The sequence below is a fragment of the Orcinus orca genome, chromosome 5 (genome assembly GCF_937001465.1).
Source record: "Orcinus orca chromosome 5, mOrcOrc1.1, whole genome shotgun sequence".
Classification (NCBI taxonomy): Eukaryota; Metazoa; Chordata; class Mammalia; order Artiodactyla; family Delphinidae; genus Orcinus; species Orcinus orca.
In genome coordinates, this window is record NC_064563.1 from 67665112 (window position 1) to 67688340 (window position 23229).

A 23229-nucleotide genomic window follows, 5' to 3' on the forward strand; every position below is an offset into this window, starting at 1 on the left:
TATACACATTTGTAATCAATTGTATATACAACTCAAAACTAATTTTCACTAATTTTATCAACACTTTTGCACATGTATATGTATATGCACATTTTCTTTGGATTTTTCATTTTTAATGCCTTCATAAAATTGCATTTTTAATGCCTTCATAAAATGTGCCATGACTTTTGCCTAACCATTCCTTAATTGTTGACAAATGGGTTATTCTCAGTATTTGCTATTCTGACTAGTGTTGATAAAAATCACCACTGTTGCAAATATCACTTGATTTGTGTTCTTCTGAATTATTTTTTTTAGGGTAATTTAGAAAGAAAATAATTGGTAAAAGAACATAATGCTTTTTAATGATTGTTTTCAGATTATTCTCCTAAAAGTTTGTATCAATTTATTGTACCACTATGAGTTTTGTTATAATTTGCATTTATTTAAAAATAACTGGATATATGTATAAAATAATAAGAAAGTATTTTAATTCATTCATGGATAAGTTTGAACTATTACTATTTTTGTTCCCCTCTGATAGACCTCCTTGACTGACTGTGTGAGTTAAATCTAGTAACTGTGTACAATGAATAAAGAAAGTTGACAATTCCAACCCACTTGACTGAAGAGAACACATAAATTCTAAGAGTGGTTAATAAGGGGTCACTCTTGTGAGTTGCTTTATCTTGATTCATAATTGCTTGCCTCTTCTTCCAAAGTCAGACATAAAAAATGAATTCAAACAGCAAGACAAAACTTTCTCAATCTAAGCAGTAAACTTAAACCAAAAATACTGGTTTCCCCAAAACCAGTAAACATAACTAAATCACATCCTCCCCCACTAAAACATTTAAGCTATTGGGAGACTTGGAATTAACAACATTAAGGTGAGGATAATTCAAGAAAACCACAGTAGAGGTGCTTTTCAAAATAATAATAAAACCCTATAGTGCAGGGATCCTTAATCTTTTATTATTATTATTATTATTTTTTGCAGTACACGGGCCTCTCACTGTTGTGGCCTCTCCCGTGGTGGAGCACAGGCTCCGGACACGCAGGCCCTGTGGCCATGGCTTACAGGCCTAGCCGCTCCGCGGCATGTGGGATCTCCCCAGACTGGGGCACGAACCCGTGGTCCCCTGCATCGGCAGGCGAACTCTCAACCACTGCGCCACCAGGGAAGCCCTTTAATCTTTTTTTTAAAAAACATTTATTTATTTATTTATTTGGCTGTGCTGGGTCTTAGCTGCGGCATGCAGGATCTTCGTTGTTGCATGCAGGCTCTTTGTTGAGGCACGGGGGATCTAGTTCCCTGACCACGGATCGAACTCAGGCCCCCTGCATTGGGAGCCTGGAGTCTTATCCACTGGACCACCAGGGAAGTCCTGGGATTCTTAATCTTGAATCCATGTTAGAGCTTCAGGAATTCTTTACTCACCCTCCCCACTTCCCTGCAAATATTCAAAATTGTGGGTACGTGGATTTTTCTGGCTTATAATTTCCATGTGATTCTCAAAAAGGTTAAAGACCGCTGTTATCCAATAACTTCAAAGCAGCTGCAGCCCTTATGGGGAGGGGAGGCATAATCCTCAGGAAGGAACTGCCACTGAGATTTATGTGTCACCGGTGCTGAGCCCAGCCCTTGCCTTGGCCTGGGGGTATTCGTTTCTCTCTCTAGTACACAGAGAGGTCCTCATAGTGCAAAATAGACAGTGTGCAGCCCACAACCATCCTCTTTCGGTGCTGACACACTGAATGCTATGAGGCCTCATATCTATACTTCGTAGTGCTACAGATGAGGTTGAAGACTCCAAAACGGGAGAAAGGCTGGCTTTGAACCTCCCGAATAAAGCTATCCACTAGAAGTCTCAGATTCTCAGATTTTGTTCTACTCCTTAGTCATATTCTTTGTTCTTGAAAGACATCTGCCTTCAGGAAATCAGACCTGTGATTCTGGGAAAAACTGAGCTCCACTGAAATACTTTATTTCATTGGACATGAAAGCTCTCCTTAAAATCCTACTGAAAATGTTTTCCTGCTGAATCAGGAATCACCTATGAAACAGAACAAAACAACACCCCAGTACTTCTATCCCGTAGCTGTGAGGCAGCTAGAAACTGGGTGCTCTCAGGACACAGGTGCCATTGGAGCTGTGAACTGCCCCCAGGGACCTGGAGTATTTCTTCCTTGCATGGCACTGTCCTAAGTTTAATAACATGGTCTTAGTTAGTAACTTCTACAGGTTCATGTCTGGAAGGTCATCCTGCCTGCTAAATCCATTCCTTATTAGAATGTCTTCTTTTCCATTTGAGGGAAATAACAAGAACTGAGAAAACAGAATCCTTGTAAATCATGTCTTCCTTCTGAGCTCTTTCCCTTCACCTTTGGGTATGGGCAGTCAGCAGTATGAAACTGACTAATAATATTTTTAATATTCAGGAGTGGAGAGCATCTGAATAACTACTGCTTTATAACTACTATATTAATTATACTGGCGGATAGAACAGACTGCATATGAGAAAATGGATTCTCTGTGATTTTTCCTAAGTGAACTTTAACGATTATGTATGACTCCATTGTCTGTAAATATTTATTCAGGTTCTGTCTGGGTGCCCCAACTATTCAGTGATACAGGAAGGGTAAATTTATTCTCCTCATTATACACATGTGGAAACTGAGCCAATAAGGTTAAGTGACTTTTACAAGGGCTCACAGTCAGTAAGTGACTGAATTCATAGTCTGCTTTCTAGGTCAGTGCAAAAATAATCTTTATCACATGTTACTGCCTGTCCTATCAGGAGCTTAGAATCTACTTTTCAGGGACTCTTAAATAGCTACATAAGATATCAGCTGAGGTACCCTTTTTTTTTTTTCTTTAAAAATCATAGCACTTCATGTTTTAGAAGACAAAAATAAGGGCGGCAGGAAAAAGAATATATGTTTTCTGGGGATTTACAGCATTGTTCCTAAGACAGAGGCTCTCAAATGAGTACACACAAAAATCACTTGGGGGTGCTTGTTGAACATACAGATTCATGACGTCTTCCCCCATAGAGTCTTAATTTGTAGGTCTGTCTACGGTGAGCCCTAGGAATCTGCATTTTCCCAAGCACTCCAGGCGATTCTGGGGTAGGAGTCCTACACCTTGAGAAACACTCAGCCCAAGATATTAGGGATATGTTATTCTTAACCAGGAAGAGGAAAGCTGTAATAGTGTAAATCCAGTTACTTCCAAGTGAATTAAGCTTCCCCCACCCTGACAGCATTTGTCCAGTGCTTGAGTACATTAAAGAGTATAAGAAAAATAGCCTGAAAACCATTCTTTGAAAAAATCGATATAGACGGATATAGACATCTCTCACATACAGATATACAAACATACACTCTAGGAAGCTTGCTTCAAAGGAATTTGAACTTATTATTTGTCCTTGGATTTGACCCGACCTATAAGAAATAACAGGTAATATCCCTCTCAAAATTCAATAGGCTAATTTCGTCACTTATTACCTTGTTCGACATTCTCCACTGTCCCATACTGAGCCAAAAGTCCATCCAACACCTGAAAAAGAAGCTTTGCTGTCAGAATTTCAGGTCTTCCATAAAAGCAGCTAGAACTGAATAAATGTACAGGACTTTCATTTGCTTATTGGCTCTCAAGTAATCTGTTCACTGAGGAAACACAGCAGAGCTTCGGAGTCTTAGTAATTGTTAACAATCACGTTCATCATGATGGTTGGAACCCACTTGCTGCTTTTGAAATGAGAAGCAGAATAATGTACAAAGATCACTTCTCCTTTCTGGAAGATTTAACCTTCCTCCTTCAGTTTTCCTTTAGGGATCTCCTTATTTTACAAAGTAATGAGATATGTATATGTTCAAAATTTTCCACAATGAAAATTTTTTTTCTTAAAGGAATAAAAACATTAGACAAAACATTCTGTTTCCTTTAAGGCTATTTTGATTTTGTTTGGGTTGGGGAATATGGGGCAGTATGTTTTTCAATAATGCAGTAAAGCCACTCCTCATATTCTAGCTTATTTTATTTCAAGGTAACAATCTTGTAAGAAGTTTTACAACTCCGAAAATATGTCTTAACTGTTATTCATAGCAACTAATTCAAAATAAACAAAAAACTTGCTCAAACTAACAAAGAACCTTCTATTCTTATGGGTTTTCCATTTATTTTATTTTTCCCCAAATCGTAATTTAGAAAGGTAAAAATCTTTTATAAAATCATGGGATAAAAATCACAAGCAAGGTATGTATTTTGTTTCACAGTTTGTCTGTTGATGCTTGGTTTCTGAGAAGACAGAACATAAGGGATCAAAGTGCACATCCTGCGCAACGAAAGGGACAAATCTGACCCCAAACTCAGGGCAGATCATGCACATTAGGAGCACTGAAGAAGGGAAAGTCTGAGGACCTCTAATTCCTAAATGTGAAAGGGAACTATAAAAAAGGGAGAAAATCCCTTATTAACCCATTAAAAAATAAAATGAAGAAAGAGAGCAGGAAGATAATAAATATAGAAATGACATTGGCCTACCTCCCACTGCAGGTGAGGAGGGATGTTTCGAATCTGAATTTTCCTGCTCCTGTAAAAGATAAAAGCACAGACACAACAAACAGGCTTAAGACCACAGTTTGAGTTTACTTTCTCACTATGTTCACCAAGACACCAGCAAGGGATTTTGATTGTGAATCAAGAACATCTTGTTTTAAGCCATTCGTCAATTTCTCCCTTTATGTCTGTTAGTATTTGCTTTATATATTTAGGTGCTTCTATATTGGGAGCCTAAATGTTAATGAGTGCAATATCCTCTTCTTGTATTGATCCCTTTATCATTATATAATGCCCTACTGTATAGCACAGAGAATTACACCCAACATTTTGTACTAAGCTATAATGGAATACAATCTGCAAAAAAAAAACACACACACACACACACAAAATGAATGACTATGCTGTACACCTGAAACTAATGTAATATTGTAAATCAATTATACTTCAATTTAAAAATTAAAAGAAGAAAAAAAAAGAGCAGCTTGTTTTAAAACTTTCAATTAGGGGCTTCCCTGGTGGCACAGTGGTTAAGAATCCGCCTGCCAATGCAGGGGACACGGGTTCAATCCCTGGTCCGGGAAGATCCCACATGCTACGGAGCAACTAAGTCCATGCACCACAACTACTGAGCTCACGTGCTGCAACTGCTGAACCTGTGTGCTGCAACTACTGAAGCTCGTGCTCGGCCTAGAGCCTGTGCTCCGCAACAAGAGAAGCCACTGCAATGAGAAGCCTGCGCACCACAATGAAGAGTATCCCCCGCTCGCTGCAACTAGAGAAAGCCCGCGCGCAGCAATGAAGACCCAATGCAGCCAAATAATAATAAATAAATAAATAAAATAAAACACAGCTGTTTTAAACAAATAAATAAAACTTTCAATTACTTTGAGGAAAAAAATAAAGAACAAACCCAAGAAGTCTGAACAAGCTAAAGAAACAGGTTAGTTAGATGCAAATCTGCCTTTTCAATTTCCTACCAAAATAGTTAGAATTTAAATTGCCACACATGCTCTAATTACAGAATTATTCCCTTCCTCCTCAACATACATAGTCCTGCAAGTGACCCTACCCCAAAAGGTACCTAGGTTCAAACATGAGAGATGGAATACATACACAGTAGGTTTAAAGAGGATCTTACCTAACAATGCAGAGCTTCCTTTTCAAAAATTATTTTTATTTCTAATAGGTAATACAGTCCTAATTCAAAAATCAGGACACTTTAAAGAGGTATTCCATGAAAAGTCTTACTCGTTGCTTGTGTAGCCTTCAGTTCCTTTATGCAAATACTAGTAAATACAAATATACAATCCTATTTTCACCTTTTCTTATAGAAATATTTGCATATTCTGCACACTCACTGAATCTTGTTTTTTTCACCTAACAGTAATGTCCTGAAGATCTTTCTACATTGGCAGATAGAGAACATCCTCATTCTATTTTACACTACTTGGATGTACCAAATATCCATCCCCTACTGATGGATATTTGGGCCTTCTCCTGCCTTTTTATTCAGAAGATTTTTCTTTTTTTCTAAGATATCTGATAACTTTGAGTGATTTAGATCATTTCTTGTTTTTACTTAAGCGTTAAAATTAGATAGAAAGAAGAACAGAAATACGAAGATAAGAATTTTTCTATCTTTGGAGAATATGTTAGATCCCAGAAAGAAAACACAAATCAGCATTTAAATATTAGAAGAGGTCATTTCAATGGAAGGGCTTGGCACTGAAATCCCATAAATATTGCCTTTGGGGGTTGCAAGAGAAGAGATGTGGTGGCCAAAGTGTAGCCCCATTACTTTTCCTTTCCTTCTTGTGTAAGAGGTATCAAATAGTTGCTATATGCAGCCACACATTTCTCCATGGCTTTAATCTGGGCAATAGCCACAGAAAGAAATGTTACAATTCATGCAGAGAGGAAAAAGGAGAGAGACAGAGAAGTACACAGACAGGGGAAACAACAAACAAATAATGAAGGAACTGAGGGGCTCCTGTTTCCTCTGATCTTTTTTTTTAAATTAAGGGGGACCCCATCCCTCTGTTCTAGATCCCATATACTACTTCTGTCTTGTTTTATTTTTAAAAAATGAGAACGCATTCATGCTCTACCAGAGCTGCCTAAATGACTATACAAGCCATTCTGTAGAACCTCTAATCTTGTGTCAGGATAGGAAGGCGAAAAAAGAACCAGGAACTAATTTCTGCTTCTGTGCTATGAAGGCTCATTCCTGACACTGCCTTTGGCAAGAGTTCATAATAAAACTGCTGACACCATCCCATACAGTGGCTACATGGAATGCTCCATGTAGGATGTCACAAGCCTAACTATTTATAGAAAAGGCATCATAATTTACAAGAAAATTGAATATTTCTAAAGAAGAATATTTTTGTTATCTCCAAGTATAAATAAACATTGACTACAACTGCTAAGCAAGAATTTATTGATAGAAATCCTATGGGAAGAAACTTCTGCATAGACACTAAGATTTGAATAGAGGAAGATACTGTTGCATGTTATGACAAAGAATGCAAATAATCTAAATATCCATAAGCAGGGAGATGAATAAGTAAATCATAGTAGAGCCATAATACTGAACAATATACAGCTGTTAAAAAGAATGAAGTAGGGCTTCCCTGGTGGCGCAGTGGCTGAGAGTCCACCTGCCGATGCAGGGGACACGGGCTCGCGCCCCGGTCCGGGAAGATCCCACATGCCGTGGAGCGGCTGGGCCCGTGAGCCATGGCCGCTGAGCCTGCGCGCCCGGAGCCTGTTCTCCGCAACGGGAAAGGCCACGACAATGAGAGGCCCACATACCGCAAAAAAAAAAAAAGAATGAAGTAGACATGTATCCACGGTCATAGGACACTCTTCAAGGCATAATGTTATAGGATGAGCGCTAATTACAGATTAGGTTTGATCTGTTTTTTAAGAGCACAAAACAAAACTATATGTCATTAAGTGTATATATATGTAAATGCACAGAAAAAGGTAGCTACAAACATTTGGTTGGTAAAACGGGACATGTACTTTTAATTTTAGCTGCTTCTGTCTTGCTTGCTTTTTTAAAAAATGACATGTTCATGTCTCACTTACTTTAAAAAATTAACACTTAAAACTCCTACCAGGGCTGCTTTCATGAATCGAAAAGATTCATTTCTTTAAAGTATCCTGGAACCTGCTTTTAAAAAAAAGAGAAAAACCCTCTTATTTTCTCCATAATTATCAACAGGTTAGGTATCCTTCTTGAAATCTTATTTAACGAAGTATTAATTTGTTTGGCAAACCCCTTTGTTCACAGGGTGTAAATAATAAAACTCTGCCCAGTCCAGATGATCCCGAATCCTAATTGAATGGGTCTAAAACAATGATGCTTCCCTGTAATATCTGGTGTGAGGACTGCACATCAGGCCATCAGTTGAGTAACTGGAACGTTCGTTAAGCAGGATTCTCTAACAAGCTAGTGTGTCGCATCTCTAATTTTAGAACAGGATTTTAACCCAGGAACGAAATTTTAACCCAGAAACGAAAAGGGGAAATGGAGATCACTGCAGTAGAACCCATTCAACTGGAGTTCAGTCAGGTCATCTGGGAGAACATCCTGAGAGACTGTCTTTCAGGATCAGGAGTGACTAGGATCTTTGGGATCTGCTAACTTCCATGACATCGTCTGGACACTGTGCCTGCTTGTCAGGGCACCCAAGATGCCCAATCCCTTTTTCCCTGGGAGGGATGTCTGTGTGCTCTTCAAAACCCAGCTCATACTTGCAGACAATTCCAGGGCATCTCCAAAAAAGAGTTGTTTCTATGCACTCACTCTTAAGTTTTTATAACAGCTCCCTCTTTGCTATAATCACTTATCTGCTGGCGCTGGTCCTCTCCTCACTGGATTGGAAATTTCCTCAAGGACAGGCTTCTTGTTTACTAGTCTCCTGTCCAGCAAGAGGCCAAGTGCATAGCAGAAGAGGAGAACATGGAACTCTGGGGTCTGGGAAAAGCACTGCTATTTCTGGCTGTTGTCTGTTTATGAGGCGGACCTTCTGGACCCTACCTGGGAGGGCACAGGCTGTCCTTTTCTCCTTTGCCAGGTAGTAAAGGGGAGAGGGAAGACTTCTTTCTCCTCTTTCCTTTAGAGAAGAAACCCAGTGCTCAGCTCAGTCTCGAACAACAAATGTGGATCTTTCTCCCTTTGAAATCCATAAAAGTGTGCCCTGCTTGCAAACAAGCCCAATTTACACAATAACTTAGGAAAGTGACTGGTTTTAAGAAAATAGTTCTTCGTTCCTTAAAAAAAAAAAAAAGAATAACCTCACCGTTCCTTTAGTTTAAAAAAGAAATCAAGCTTCTCTAAAAATACATAATTGACATTTCTCATCCTCTCCACCCAGAACCATTACAGCCAGCTCCTAGCTGGCCTGCCGTCTGTCTTACTTTCCCCCCCTCTCCCATCCTTCCCACACTTAGTGACTTTCTAAAACACAAATATGACTGGTTGCTTCTGCCTTCTTTGAATGGCTCCCTGTCACCACATCCAAATTCCCATTCATGATCCTGTTACTGTCCCGTTCCCCATCTCTTTATCTTTAAACCCTCTTGCCCCAGCAACTGCTCTAAACTTTGGGCTCTTACCCTTCCATCCAAAATAATTTGTCACACCTGTAGTTTATATGCGTGCCAGGTCTGAGCCTTCAACATGCTCAGTCCACCTTAAAAACAAGAGTAAACAAAGGCAGTAAGGAACATGATTTTGATGTAAAAAAAAATTTTAACTGAAAACAGAATAAGACCTGCAGTCAAGCTATTAATATAGACACACAGGCTCTCTCCCCAAGGCTCTGGGATTCAGGAACTCAGAATTTCCCACTTTCATATTCAAGTAAGTGTGTTCAGTGGAAAAGAGCAAGTAGTTCAGTCTCTACACATCCAGGAAAAGAATAATATAGCCCAACAGCTATTCTGCTTGGCTGAGGAACTGGCCACTTTGATGGATTCTATATTCTGGTTAATTGGTGACAACGGTATACACATGTAGACTATCAAATCTTAACTACAAACAAAAAAAACTTAACCACAGCTCACCTAAGGCTCCTCAACGTGTAAGTGCCTCAGGGTACTTTTCATGAATATGTTATTATCTTTGTACTGTAGATGCCCAGAGGAAGTGGAAAGCTCTGAGTGAACTTCAGATAAAACTAGATGTCCACTGTTATGAATTTCAAGGACCTGGCAGAAGTTATTGTGTATGGTAGAATCTGTTGCTTAAAATATCTGGGCAATCAGCTGGGGAAGTAAAATCATATTTAATTGTCAAGGAATCTCTTATTTTGAAGAATCACCCCACATCTGTGTGTGTGTATGTGTGTGTGTGTGTGTGTGTGTGTGTGAAACGCCTGTTTGCTTGTGAGGTGGATAATGCCATCGTTTTTAAGCATACGGTCAATTAACCACAAGTCTGAACTCTAGCCCAGGCACTGACCATGCTGGGGGCCTGAGTAGGGAAGACTTAACATATATTGTGGACTCCCACCTCATAGGATCTCAGATTCCATTTGAAAATCAGGCAAGCTAAGGATCAGAAAATGTCCGGGAAAACTGTGGGCAAGAGAAGCAACAGAGGAAGCAAAAGGATCCTATAAGAGAGTCCTTTGGGGTTCAGTGAGAGATCCTACCCAACTAGGTCCCATCTGTTTCCATAGCAATTTTGAGCTCCATCAGATGACACTGTGGTTTTATTCTTGCAAGGAAATCAAACCACCATGGAATGTACATTATCTAGAGGTAGGTGTGCTAACCGACTCCAAGGGCAGTGGCAGAGCCAAGGCTGAAACCACCAGAGCTCTTGGCCATGCCCGCTCCTCTAGTGCTATAATCAGATTCCCCTGCATCCCATGTCCTCATTAGTAAGTGTTTGAGGCACTTTCTCTCCTTCCCATTCCTCATTAGTTCTAAAAGTTCCCCTTAAAACTTCTGGACATTCTGTACAAGGGACATCCTGTGCTAAATTGAACTAGGACCTAGGGCTAGCAATGAATCAGGGAAGCAGATGAATCACCAGTGATAGCCTCGGCCAATCTTCTATTCAGCACTCAGCTGCCTTTTACAGTAATCCCCTCCCCCACCCGCCTCTCATTCTTTCTCTCCTTTCTCTCACACACATACACACAGAGGACACAGGGCATGACTTAATCAGTGAAACTAACTGTTGTCACTTTGTTACAAAATTATTAAGAACTGCATCTGCCGCTATGGAATCTAAAATAAATGTATTACAACAGTTATTAGAAAACCAAATGCTTTCCACATAAAAACTGTTGAAAAGTGGGGCTTCCCTGGTGGCACAGTGGTTGAGAGTCCGCCTGCCGATGCAGGGGACATGGGCTCGTGCCCCGGTCCGGGAAGATCCCACATGCTGCGGAGCGGCTGGGCCCATGAGCCGTGGCCGCTGAGCCTGCGCGTCTGGAGCCTGTGCATCTGGAGCCTGTGCTCCGCAATGGGAGAGGCCCGCGTACCGCAAAAAAAAAAAAAAAAAAAATGTTGAAAAGTGAAAAAGAGGTTTGGGGTTTTTTATAAGGAGAAAAACATGTGATCAGAGTAAAGTCCTTGTGAATATTAGCAGTGTTATGGGCCAAATCATATAAGGATTAAATCAGATATTATTGTGGTGCCCTGTTGCAAAGGGTTTGAGCCAGGACAACTGTAGTTATGAACTCAGTAAATTCCCTTGCTCTATAAACTCAGGTCCGCAAAACCATAAACCCCCAAGTGGCCTGAACACACTCATGCTTCATGAGAATTCAGAGACAGGACCTCTTGAAAGTCTACTGCTTGAATATCACAGAAAAGAAATCAGTGAATATGATAAAGCAATAGTCTGAGACTTTGTAACTTACTCATTTACCTCCGAGCCCCTCTCAAAGAGGCCTTGACTTTTTAAGAGGTTGCCAACACAATTCCAGACTTCCCTCTTGAGGAAAACATCAGGAATTCTTAATTGTTCTTGAAAGAGGTAGAAGGAGAAAAGTAATTAGATAATGATGAGATGTTCATGAGAAGACAGGTCAGGCTGCTCCACCTGGGCAAGATGGTGAAGGAGTTTCCCTAGTGGGTCAGGTACAATGAGTACAATTTGCATTAAATGACCATTGAGTTTCATTCCAACTGCAGGATTCTACAAACCCTTTAGAAGGGTTAAAATCATCTCCTGTTAAAAGGAATCAGTATGCTTGACTGTAGGTTGAAACCACCATACACTGTTCTAGTAAAGTAGATAATCACATTCCTCAGATATTCAATATTTTAGCTCTTTAAAAAGGAAGTCAATATCTAAAATTTCTCTTTTTTGATTCGTATTCAGTTTTTAGTGAAGGGGGCTCCTTTTACTGAAGTAGTGGTAAATAGAAATATTTGAACTGAAGGAACACTAAAAAAATCTAAATAATTATTCAGGGAAAATATTTTTCTTTGTCAAACACATCTTCAGTATTTTAAAATAAAGCAAAAAAAAACCTGACCTAGGAAAACCGTGACCAGTCTTACCAAGGTTTGTGTACAATTTCCTACAGATAACACCATCTTTCCCATCTACCATACTACTCGTTAACTCATTTTGTGACAAGAGAGAATGAAATACAGTTTTAGCTCTAGCTTTACCAGAATTTCTCCATGGGCTTCATTGAACACTATTTCTTTCTCATCCTTCAAGTTATTTTATTTGATGAGTTTATTAATGTTTCAGAGAGACACCCAACACATTCATCACACTGTTTCTAGCAGGAAGCTTTCCCCAAGCCACCACTATTATTTACATTAATGGGTGCTAAGCATCCCATTTAAGCCTTACCACTCCCCTATGAAGGAAGGATTGTTATCCTCACTTTCAGATAAGTAAACTGAGGTACTGATGAATCCCCTGTCCAGTCTCACAGCTGGGAGCAATATTTTTGACCACGGTCTACAAGTTTAAATCTTTGCTCTTAAAATGTCACTCGAATTGTCATGTCAAGTCACCGACAAAATTTACATTTCATGTATATACTTCAGTTCAATGAATTTTGGACAAGATGTACCACCTCAGGCAAATGCTAGGAAAATGAGTCTTAGGAATAGATTTCCAGGTTTTCCCTCTCACTGTCAACCTCATTGTAGACTCTGACCAAAAACATCTCTCCCAGGAAGGGTTATTTTGGAAATTTCACTATAGTGGTTCACCCTTTGCTCCTCAGAAGATTTATTTAATATAAATGCCCTTCAGAGAGGGCAATAAAGGTATTAATTAGTAAACTCCTTCACAGGGTCAGCTGACTCCTGACTCCTGGTTGACAGCTCTCCTGGCCCAGGACTGGGAGCTGTGCCTGCCTGTAAGCCAAATAAGCCTTTGCTCATCATCACTGGCCCCAGTCAGCACTGTGCTGAATCTCATGGGGCAGGATAGAGTTTGAGAACCCTCCCCAAAATATGGGTTGCTGAATGGAGACGGGTGGGGTGAATCCCAGACAGGAGACAAAGTTCTCAGAAGGAAAGGACATTCAAGTGTGCCTGAGTACAAACAGGCATTTGGATTCAGGACGGTGGGATCTTGAGAGGTAAGGCTGAGTCTTTGTGAGTGAAAGATCTCAGTCAGCTTCCAGCTTTTCAAGATCTGAACCATGTAAGAATTGAAAGCATTTTATTGTGCTGTGATGAAGGTGCCAGTTAACAAAACCAAACTGTGTTTCTCTTTTTTTTTAATTTATTTATTTATTTTTGGCTGCATTGGGTCTTCGTTGCTGCGCACAGGCTTTCTCTAGTTGCAGCGAGTGGGGGCTACTCTTCATTGTGGTGCGCGGGCTTCTCATTGTGGTGGTTTCTCTTGTTGCAGAGCATGGGCTCTAGGCGCATGGGCTTCAGTAGTTGTGGCATGTGGGCTCAGTAGTTGTGGCTCGTGGGCTCTAGAGCGCAGGCTCGGTAGTTGTGGTGCACAGGCTTAGTTGTTCTGCGGCATGTGGGATCTTCCCAGACCAGGGCTCAAACCCGTGTCCCCTGCATTGGCAGGCGGATTCTTAACCACTGCGCCACCAGGGAAGCCGCAAACTGTGTTTCTAATGAAGTGATTAGTTACCCGTATAAGGCCCTCAATTCATTATCTGTAATTAAGACTAACCAGGGTAAAAACAAATATTTACACATCATATTTTGAGCCCTGATAAAAACATATATAAACTTGATGCAACACAAGTTACAATTTGAGTACATAAATGTTTTACTTGTGTGGTGCAGGGTAAATACAAAACCATCTTTATAAAGGAAAATGAAGCCACATGCCTCGTCACCAACAACTGTGCCATCCTTTCAGCATCTCTCCAATTCATTTTCAAATAATTGTTTTCTTGAGTTCTCCAAACAGCACTCAACTCTGTCCTTTTCCTTTTTTTTTACTTGTGCCTTTTTCATTTTTTCCCTCCTCAGCTCAAGTAGCATCTGGAATAGAGCAGGTGCTCAGCAATCAGCAAATTCACCAGGAGCATGTGTTGCTGACAGCTGGCTTCTTTTTCCTGGCACACTCCACCCCATATTCTGTGTTCCAACTATAAGAAGAACACGTGATTAGTGAAGACACTGACTGGTCTTCAACCCAGACAATTTCTTTCACTCCAGTCTATGCTTATCAGCTCAAGGCAACAGGCTGTTGACTGGAAAATGCAGAGGAAGACATTTCCCGACACAGTAGCCACTGCAAACCCTTCCTGTGATTGGATGTAATGACTCATGTGGAGGTGCTGTTTCTTCCCTGAAGACAACAAGTACAATGGCATGCCCTGACATACTGAAGAAACAGTGTCACAATTAACAAAAATTCAAGCCAGAAGCTGTGAGTCCACAATGTCTGGGAATGAGTGATAAACCAACAGCCATTTTACTTCTGAAAAGAAGGAACTACTCCCAGCAGTTATAAAAGACTTTGATCTTATTCATTATAGTCAGGATGATTAAGAAAAATTAAGTTCATCTCTAATATAGCTCTAAATCCCAAGTAAGCAGAGAAAGGGAGGAGAGAACTCCTTCCCCATGCTGTGTAAATCAAATAGCATTCACCATCTCACACAAAAGGAACATCTCACCCACACTGAAGGTTAGGTACTATGAACAATCCGAACTACCCATACCCAAATGTTCTGACTGGAGGTTAAATACTGGACATTTTAGGGCTTTTCTGGTGGCGCGGTGGTTGAGAGTCCGCCTGCCGATGCAGGGGACACGGGTTCGTGCCCCGGTCCGGGAAGATCCCACATGCCGCGGAGCGGCTGGGCCCGTGAGCCATGGCTGCTGAGCCTGTGCGTCTGGAGCCTGTGCTCCGCAACGGGAGAGGCCATAGCAGTGAGAGGGCCGCGTACCGCAAAAAAAAAAAAAAAAACAAAAAAAAACTGGACATTTTATCTCATTTGGGAAATAAGATGATTTCTAAGATTAAACCAAAAGCTTTTCCAAATTCATTTAACAGATGTTCACTAAGCACCTGTTACTAGCCACGCACTTGTTTTAGGTTCTGGGGTAGAGTAGTGAACAAAAGTGTCTGCATGCTGCTTATATTCTAGGGAGTAAACAAACAGAAAAGACAACACTGACCCCAGCAATCCTAAAACTCTCTAATTAATTGCAATAAAACATGTACTTTACATGTTTAATGCAACATGTACATTTCAATAAAGAATGTACTTTAGAGTTGGTCCCTTGAATCAATTATGTCCTCAAGGAAAAAGGCTATTCCTGCATTTTCTTAGTCATATTTTTAGGTTTTAGCTAGACATGAACCCAATGTCCTTTAACACCTGTTTCTGCACAGTATCCTTAAACTGTAATTGCAGGTAGTAAAGAGCATCACACAAGTCCTTGTTTCCAACCACCGTGGGGAAGTTAAAGCTGAGGCAGGCATTTCTGTGTATAACAGCAGTGGAACACCTGCACTGCCACAAAGGGGAAGCTTTCCTTCCCACCCGGGTCTGCCCCTTAGCACTTAACCCCCTGAGATTTCCTCTGCTACACAAAGGGGGAGCTCTGGAGAAGATAAGAGGACCAGAGGAAAAGTTATTTCTCAAAATTGGGAGAGGAGTCAAGAAAAAACTTCTCAAACACCACCAATAAAAAAATAAAATCACAGCATGCAAAGAAAAACAAATCAGTGAATGTCTTCAATATCTCATAAAGTGCTGATGTAAAAACAAAGGAAAATCGTTAGCTCTTAGAGCTAATGTTACATGATTTGAATACAATGAGACTTTTTAAAACCTAGAATTGCCAACTTTTTTTTTTTTTGAGCCATGCCACGCAGCTTGTGGGATCTTAGTTCCCAGACCAGGGATTGAACCCGGGCCCTCAGCAGTGAAAGTGCAGAGTCCTAACCACTGGACGGCAAGGGAATTCCCCTTTTTAAATTTATTTTATTTTATTGCCAAATAGCCAACTTTTAAAACAGACGAACTGGGGAAAGATGGCATATAAATTATTCTTATATTTAAAAGGATTCATCATCCTAATGAGGATTCATCTTAAGATATTTTTACATCAATTCTGAAATAAGACAAATTAGTAGGGAGACAACTGCAAATACACAAATTTGATTTATAACCAATTTCGAGAGACTAGACTTTTGCCTAGAGAAATTTTTCCAGTGGTGCCGATCGAAATGCAAGATTCATATCCTTCTCGAACTATGCACATCCTATCCCTACCCCTGCAGCTCAACAGCTCTAACCTGGTGATGTGGACACAGCAGTCACTCAGGAAATCTGAGGAATGAATGAATGTACATGATAGGGTTAAGATTTCTGGCACTTAAAAGTAGAATTCCTCCCAGCTGTTGGTTCACACTCTCTTTTGAGTTCCCTGTCTTACAAAGACAGTAAACAGAGCAACTGTCTCAGTTGGTTCCTGACTTTTCATCACTTCCTCTCAAACCAGTACCATTAGCTGGGTGGGCCCCAGCAGGACCCAATACTGGGAAGTAGCCTATATAGGAGTCAACACCTGACGTGAATAAAGGTGAACAACCTACCTGGCTCAGCAGGTGGCCAAGGGAGGTCCTGCTACCACAGCTTCAAATTCCTTTTCCTCTCTCTTCACCCTTCCCTGGAAGCAGTGCACAGTTGGTTGCCCTCTACTACCAGGACCCTCTTTCCGTTCTTTGTTGGGAGCCAGGTCCTCAGCAGCATGAATGAGGGAGGGAAGAGAGTTCAGTTGGTGGCCTCCCCTTAGCTGTTCGGAGTCCCAGTCTCCTTAGCATTGTGATAAGCTCCTGCACTCTCCTCTCATGTGTCCCTCACCAAATCCCAGGGGATTATGAGAAAGCGCTCCATAAACTGTAGTGCACCCTACACAGGTAGGCATTAGGGTTATTTTGACAGAAGCACCCTCAAACTCCCTTTTCCCAGCGTCGGTCCTGATATGCCCAGGAGAGCTGGTGCCTGGTTTTCCTATGAAATGTGAATGGATCTGACTTCACCGGATGAGTCACAATCAGATAATCAATTAGAAGGCACTGCATGGAGCCAGCACTGAACTGGAAGAGAAGCTACTGAAGTGATAAAGAATCACCTGTGGATTCAGGCTTAAAAGGACCCATTTCAGGATAATTTCACAAGCTAAAATGTACAATTGGCAAACTGATGGATTATTCTTCTCCTTCATTTAAGAGCACCTTGATTATTGTGCCCAAGTGAGAGCACTTTTGTTCCTTGGTGAGAAATACAAAATTTGTAATAGTCAAGCATAGATACTTGTGGAAATGCAAACACTTTTATTTACTAATGTCCATAAGGCCTTGATTTCTTAGAAGAGAACAATGATTTAAGAAAAAATATAAATTTAAATATAGTCCCTGGATTTTCTAACCTAATAATTCTCCCCACCCCTAATAAAACATTTTATCGTTACCAAAGGCCACCACTATTTCAGCACCACAAGAAGCAGAGTGGGAGATGTGCTGAGCAGGGAGCCAGAGACCACAGTTTGAATGCTGGCTCCACGTCAGGCAAAGCTGTTGGGTGGATACTGGGCCAGTCACTTAACCTCCCTGCTTAATGCCTCAGACATGAGGCACTTGAGATAAGATGACAGCCAGTTAGACAAGCTTCTTTCCAAACCCAAGATTCACTCCGTTTTGGCAGCAAAACAAAACCGTCACAAAGAAAAGGTAAGGGGCAGAAAGAGGTGTCTCTCTCCGTGGACCTTAGCCTACAGAGACTGAATTAAAAAAAAAACAAACATCCCAACAAATCTTGCGTTTTGTTTGGGTCACAGTTTTTAACAACCCACTAGATAAGTTAGCCGACAGAGTCCATACTATTTTATGATTGAATGGCTTACAATCCAAAAAAAGTGGATTTGTGACTCTATATCACAACCCACCCCTGCAGTCACAATTTATCCTATTTCTTCCCTTTTCTACCTTCTTGCAGAAAGCCTTATGTTTACATCTTCACTAGTGCCAGGTTACTCTTGTACAATCTCTGGTGTCTGGATTTTGAAGGTATAATGTTATTTCCTGAAATTTACTATGAATGGAGTATACGGCACAGCTAAGTAGGAGCTTGTCCATTTCCTACAGGTGTATATAGGTCTTGGCATGGGACTGTGAATAAGGAGACTATAACTGCCTCCAAGGAATTCCACTGATGTCATAAACCACTGTATCAAAGCTTAGGTTTCCACTACATAGAAACAGAGCTCTGGCCCATAATTCAGATGCTGGTTAATTAGTATTGTACTGATATTCTACTTGTTATTGCAACTTTGATCTATACAACTCTGTAAAGCCTACATTCATATTTTTAAAGTAACATGCTTTAGCAGCAGGTGAGAGAAACTTAAGACATGATACAGGGCTTCCCTGGTGGCACAGTGGTTAAGAATCCGCCTGCCAATGCAGGGGACACGGTTTGAGCCCTGGTCTGGGAAGATCCCACAAGCCACAGAGTAACAAAGCCCGTGCACCACAACTACTGAGCCTGCGCTCTAGAGCCCGTGAGCCACAACTACTGAAGCCTGCGTGCCTAGAGCCCGTGCTCCACAACAAGAGAAGCCACCGCAATGAGAAGCCCGCGCACTGCAACGAAGAGTAGCCCCCAATCACCGCAACTAAAGAAAGCCGCGTGCAGCAACGAAGACCCAATGCAGCCAAAAATAAATAAATAAAATACATAAATTTATATATATATAAAAAAGACATGACACATTTATTGGAAAAGCAGCAGTGTTAGCTTGATTAAATGCATACACCACTAGATAACTGTCCAAGGCCCTTTCCAACTCCAATGGTCTAGGCAACAGGTGAGTAAGAGAGACTTCAAAGGCAAGGGGGACAGGCGGGGTGGGACTGTGGTGAGACATCAGGATGAAAAGTGTTTATACTACATGGAGCTCTTCCTAGTGAATTTTATATAGTGATTCTGCAGATCTCAGCAAAATTGGACACGTATCTATCACTCAACTGGCTTCTTTAAAACAAATTAACTTTTTAGAAATAAGTACTACATATTCTTTGCACAAAGTTCGAAAGGTACCAAAGCAGAAAAAACATAGCAGAAAAATTTGCCCTCTGTTATCTATCCTTCAGGACTCCAGTCCTGATACCAGTTTTTAAAAATCATTCCAGAGTATTCTGTACAAAAGCATGTATGTATATAGTTGACCCTTGAACAGCATGGGGTTAAGGGTACTTACCCACGCCCCCCGTGCAGCTGAAAATCTGCTTATAACTTTTGATTCCCCCCCGAACTTAACTACTATAGCCTACCATTGACCAGAAGCCTTACTAATAACATAAACACATATTTTGTATGTTATATGTATATCTACATATATTTTATGCATTCATGACATACCTTTTTCTTAATCTTTTTGGTATTTCTAGGCTACATGGTTCATCTGTGAGGTTTTTCTTTTTAAACTGTCCTAAATCTCCCCAAAATTTCCAATATATTTATTGAAAAAAATCCATGTATAGGTGGACCCATGCAGTTCAAACCCATCCTGTTCGAGGGTCAACTGTGTATTCTTTTTTCCCCCTCAAAAAAAAATGTCAGTGCTCTGTATATGCTTTTTTCACTTGGAGATTGTGTCATAGCCATACACAGAGCTGTATTATTCTTTTTGACAGCTGTACAACATTCAATTTTATGAATATACCATAATTTATTTAACTGGTCTCCTATTGATGGACATACGTTTCTAACCTTTTGCTATTTCCAAAAAACCAAAAATGTTGTAGCAAATAACTTGTCTATCTACCTAATTTTACACATGTGAGTGTATCTTGGAAGATAAGCTCCTAGACGTTGAATCACTGAGTCAGAAGGCTGTGCATTTGTAATGTCAACATACAAATGCAACACTGTTTCTCCACACATGAAAACGCAGCTATCCAATTTTTGATTTCTGCCCATTCATAGGTGAAAACTACTATCTTTTTTTGCATTTTAACTATGAATGAAGCTGATTGTTTTTCATATGCTAAACAACCTACCCACCTCACCCACTCTGGGAAACTCCACAGAATTCTTCCCTGCTCTTCTTTGTGTTCTGGCAGGTGATTCCTGATCTGATTAACTTCATTCACTTCATTTATTCAACAAACCCTCACTGAGTATTGCTGGACACCAGAGAGACAGGTGAAAAGCCTGTTCCCCACCATGAGGAGCTCACAGTCTGGCAGGAAGATAGCCAGTGCACCCTGCATGCAGTGTTGCTGTGAGACAGGCCTGCACCACGCTGGAGGGTGCCTGGGGGGTGCCGAGTGGCTGAGCAGACAGGAGGAGAACCTGGCAAGGCCTCCAGGGAAGGTGATGCCTCAGCTGAGTCTGAGCAGTACGAGGCAGAGTGAGCCAGGAGAGCAAAGGTGAAGTAGAGAGTGCAGAGGGGTTTAGAGGGCCTTTCAAATCAAGGGAATGAGGTGTACAAAGGCAGGGCAGCAAGGGCACTTGGTTTGAGAGGAGCAGAGCACGCTTCCAGGGACCACGAAGGTGATAAACCTTTCACCAAGACTCAGAAACTGGGAGACAACGTAAACACAGCCATCAGCATTAACTTACTTTACAGAAGCTGTTTTCTTCTTAACTGACTCCCTTCCTCAGAGAAGACAGCCTTGTGGCCCTGAGAATTTAGGTGCAAGTATAATTCTATAGCTGTGTGCACCTCACTACTGGGGCAGTCTACTGATAATTCCTCACTTCCCTTTGACATGGGGCTGCCAGGTACACTTAACCAACAAATTAAGTGCCTCCAGATGAAAATTAAAGCATCTTGCCAACTACCATTATAATACCCTTCTGTTCCCAGCACATATTCACCACACCTCTTGAGAGTGTAACAAACAGATCCATTAAAAATATTAAGGGACGGGCTTCCCTGGTGGCGCAGTGGTTGAGAGTCCGCCTGCCGATGCAGGGGACGCAGGTTCGTGCCCCGGTCCGGGAAGATCCCACATGCCACGGAGCGGCTGGGCCCGTGAGCCATGGCCGCTGGGCCTGCGCGTCCGGAGCCTGTGCTCCGCAACGGGAGAGGCCACAACAGTGAGAGGCCCGCGTACCGCAAAAAAAAAAAATAATTAAGGGACCTCCCTGGTGGCGCAGTGGTTAAGAATCTGCCTGCCAATGCAGGCGACACGGGTTCGAGCCCTGGTCCGGGAAGATCCCACATGCCGTGGAGCAACTAAGCCCGTGCGCCACAACTACTGAGCCTGCGCTCTAGAGCCCGCGCGCCACAACTACTGAAGCCTGCGTGCCCAGAGCCCATGCTCCGCAACAAGAGAAGCCACTGCAATGAGAAGCCCTCGCACCGCAACAAAGAGTAGGAGCCCCTGCTCGCCGCAATGAGAGAAAGCCCGCGTGCAGCAACAAAGACCCAATGAAGCCCAAAATAAATAAATGTATTAAAAAAAAATTAAGCGTGCTTTAGGTCAGTGGAAGGTATGATTAAATACCACCACTGACTTTTTTAAATGAATGCACTAGAACTTTTATTTTTTTAATCCACATGAATAATGCCTCCATCAAAGTTATGCCCTTAGAAGAGTATTTTCTTATTCTAATAATGATTCCTCTGCCCAATATATGTTTTGAATTCTTTTATTAATATTTTCTACAGCATCTATCCAAGAAACATTGATTTAACTGATGTGCCTTTGGTCTGTAGTGCAATCTTACAAATATGCTGTGTTGAGTAAGAATCTCCCTCTTTTTCTTCCTTTTCCTCTTTCTATATTTAACAGGAAACAAAACTCAGAGGCCTCTCCTCTGCCTCTTCTAGCAGCAAAGAGCACAGCTCTCTGGGGAGTAGGCTGCCTTAGTTTGAATGCCAGGACTGCTGGGTTGGCCACCATACTATGTTACCAACCCATCCTCATAAGGGGTTCACCTCCCACGTTCCTTTTGGGGTGGTGGTGGAGAGGTGAAGTGCAGGGAGAATATCGCCCCTGGCTGCTCAAGCTCCCTGATCTGGTTCGGGAGAGGGTATTTACTCAGGGTCATGGTGGTGCATGAGGAAGCCAACCCCATCAGTGCTGGTTGATCATCAGAATGCGGACAAGGGGACATTCTTCATTTCCAGGTCATGTCTGGTTAAGATCAGGTGCCAGGATCAATATTTCACCTTAACTGAGGGGCAGCTGCCCAGACGGGCAAGGTCAGTGCCCCTGCGGCCCTTAGCTAGTGTCTTCTTCATAGCCATTTATCACAACCCACTGTTTACATTTCTGCAGCCCAGCCAGACTCTGCCCCACCACTGTGATTTGTTCATCCCACCATCCAGCACTTTTCTTTTCAAGGGATGATTATACACAAGTGAACAGACAGCAGGCGTGGTTGCCCTTTAAGCTCATGTAATCGGGCCTCTCATTTCAATTCACTTTGGTCAGCCCAGGTCATCTGAATGTAAAAGGGCCCCTCTGTCTCTGACCAAGATCCTTGCAGCCCTTTGATGGCCATGGAGCTCTAAGAGGGAGCTCATTCCCTGAGCGCTTGAGACCCCAGTCTACTGGGAGGTCGTGGGCAGAAAGTCAGACTAGGCATCAGGACTGCTGGGCGCGGGGCCACCACCCAGATATGTGACTGGGCTATTTGTGGCAGGTTATTTCATTTCTCTGGGGCCAGATGGTCTCTTTCTACAATCCTCCTTAGTGTCGAGAGTTCTCCAGCCCTGCCTGCTCTCTTCCCTCAAGGACAGTAAAGATGCCTCTTCCTCCCATAGAAATGTGTATAAGAACTAAGTTGTCCAGGCATAAAAACCTTTAAAGGAAGAATTTCTGTGCTGTGAGTGGTTTACTGTGAGAATAGGACTCAAGAGAAGTCTTAGAAATCTTTACTCAATGACACAGATGGATAGACAGACTTTAATCTGTGAGCCAAGAAAAATGGTTTGTAAAGGCTAGAAGAAAAGAACCCCATGGCTAAGAACTTGTAAAAACATCTATAACAAACAAGAGTTCTAAGGGAAAGACTATGAATCAGCAGGATCACAGGAGGTGGAGAGTGAGCTTTGAAACGGCAGAGAACTAACCAGCTAAAGGGCAAATGGTGCAGAATGCCACTGCAGGAGGTGACACACAGGAATCCAAGCAGCACCTGGAGTCAACAGAGGACAAGTAGACACATTTTCATCACAGGCCTGTGCTGGTGGGGACAGCCTAGCCTACCATACCAGTATTTTCCGGATGGGAA

The 23229-nt window shown here is 41.7% G+C and overlaps 1 protein-coding gene and 1 long non-coding RNA gene across 3 annotated transcripts in view; both read right to left on the reverse strand.

Annotated features, from left to right (window-relative positions):
• The window catches only part of IGF2BP2 (insulin like growth factor 2 mRNA binding protein 2), a 159088-nt gene that overhangs the window by 38311 nt on the left and 97548 nt on the right, over nt 1-23229 (reverse strand). For both annotated transcript variants that reach the window (XM_004278455.3, XM_004278454.3), the window contains exons 3-4: nt 4529-4577; nt 3490-3541 (exon numbers count right to left, since the gene is read on the reverse strand). In XM_004278455.3, coding sequence (XP_004278503.1) covers nt 3490-3541; nt 4529-4577 — 101 coding nt within the window. The remainder of the gene's footprint in view (nt 1-3489; nt 3542-4528; nt 4578-23229) is intronic.
• Nucleotides 11448-17990, reverse strand: LOC125964432 (uncharacterized). Its single transcript, XR_007477414.1, has 3 exons — nt 17964-17990; nt 16572-16717; nt 11448-11539 (listed from the first exon to the last, which is right to left on the reverse strand). It is a non-coding gene; the product is annotated as an uncharacterized LOC125964432 (long non-coding RNA).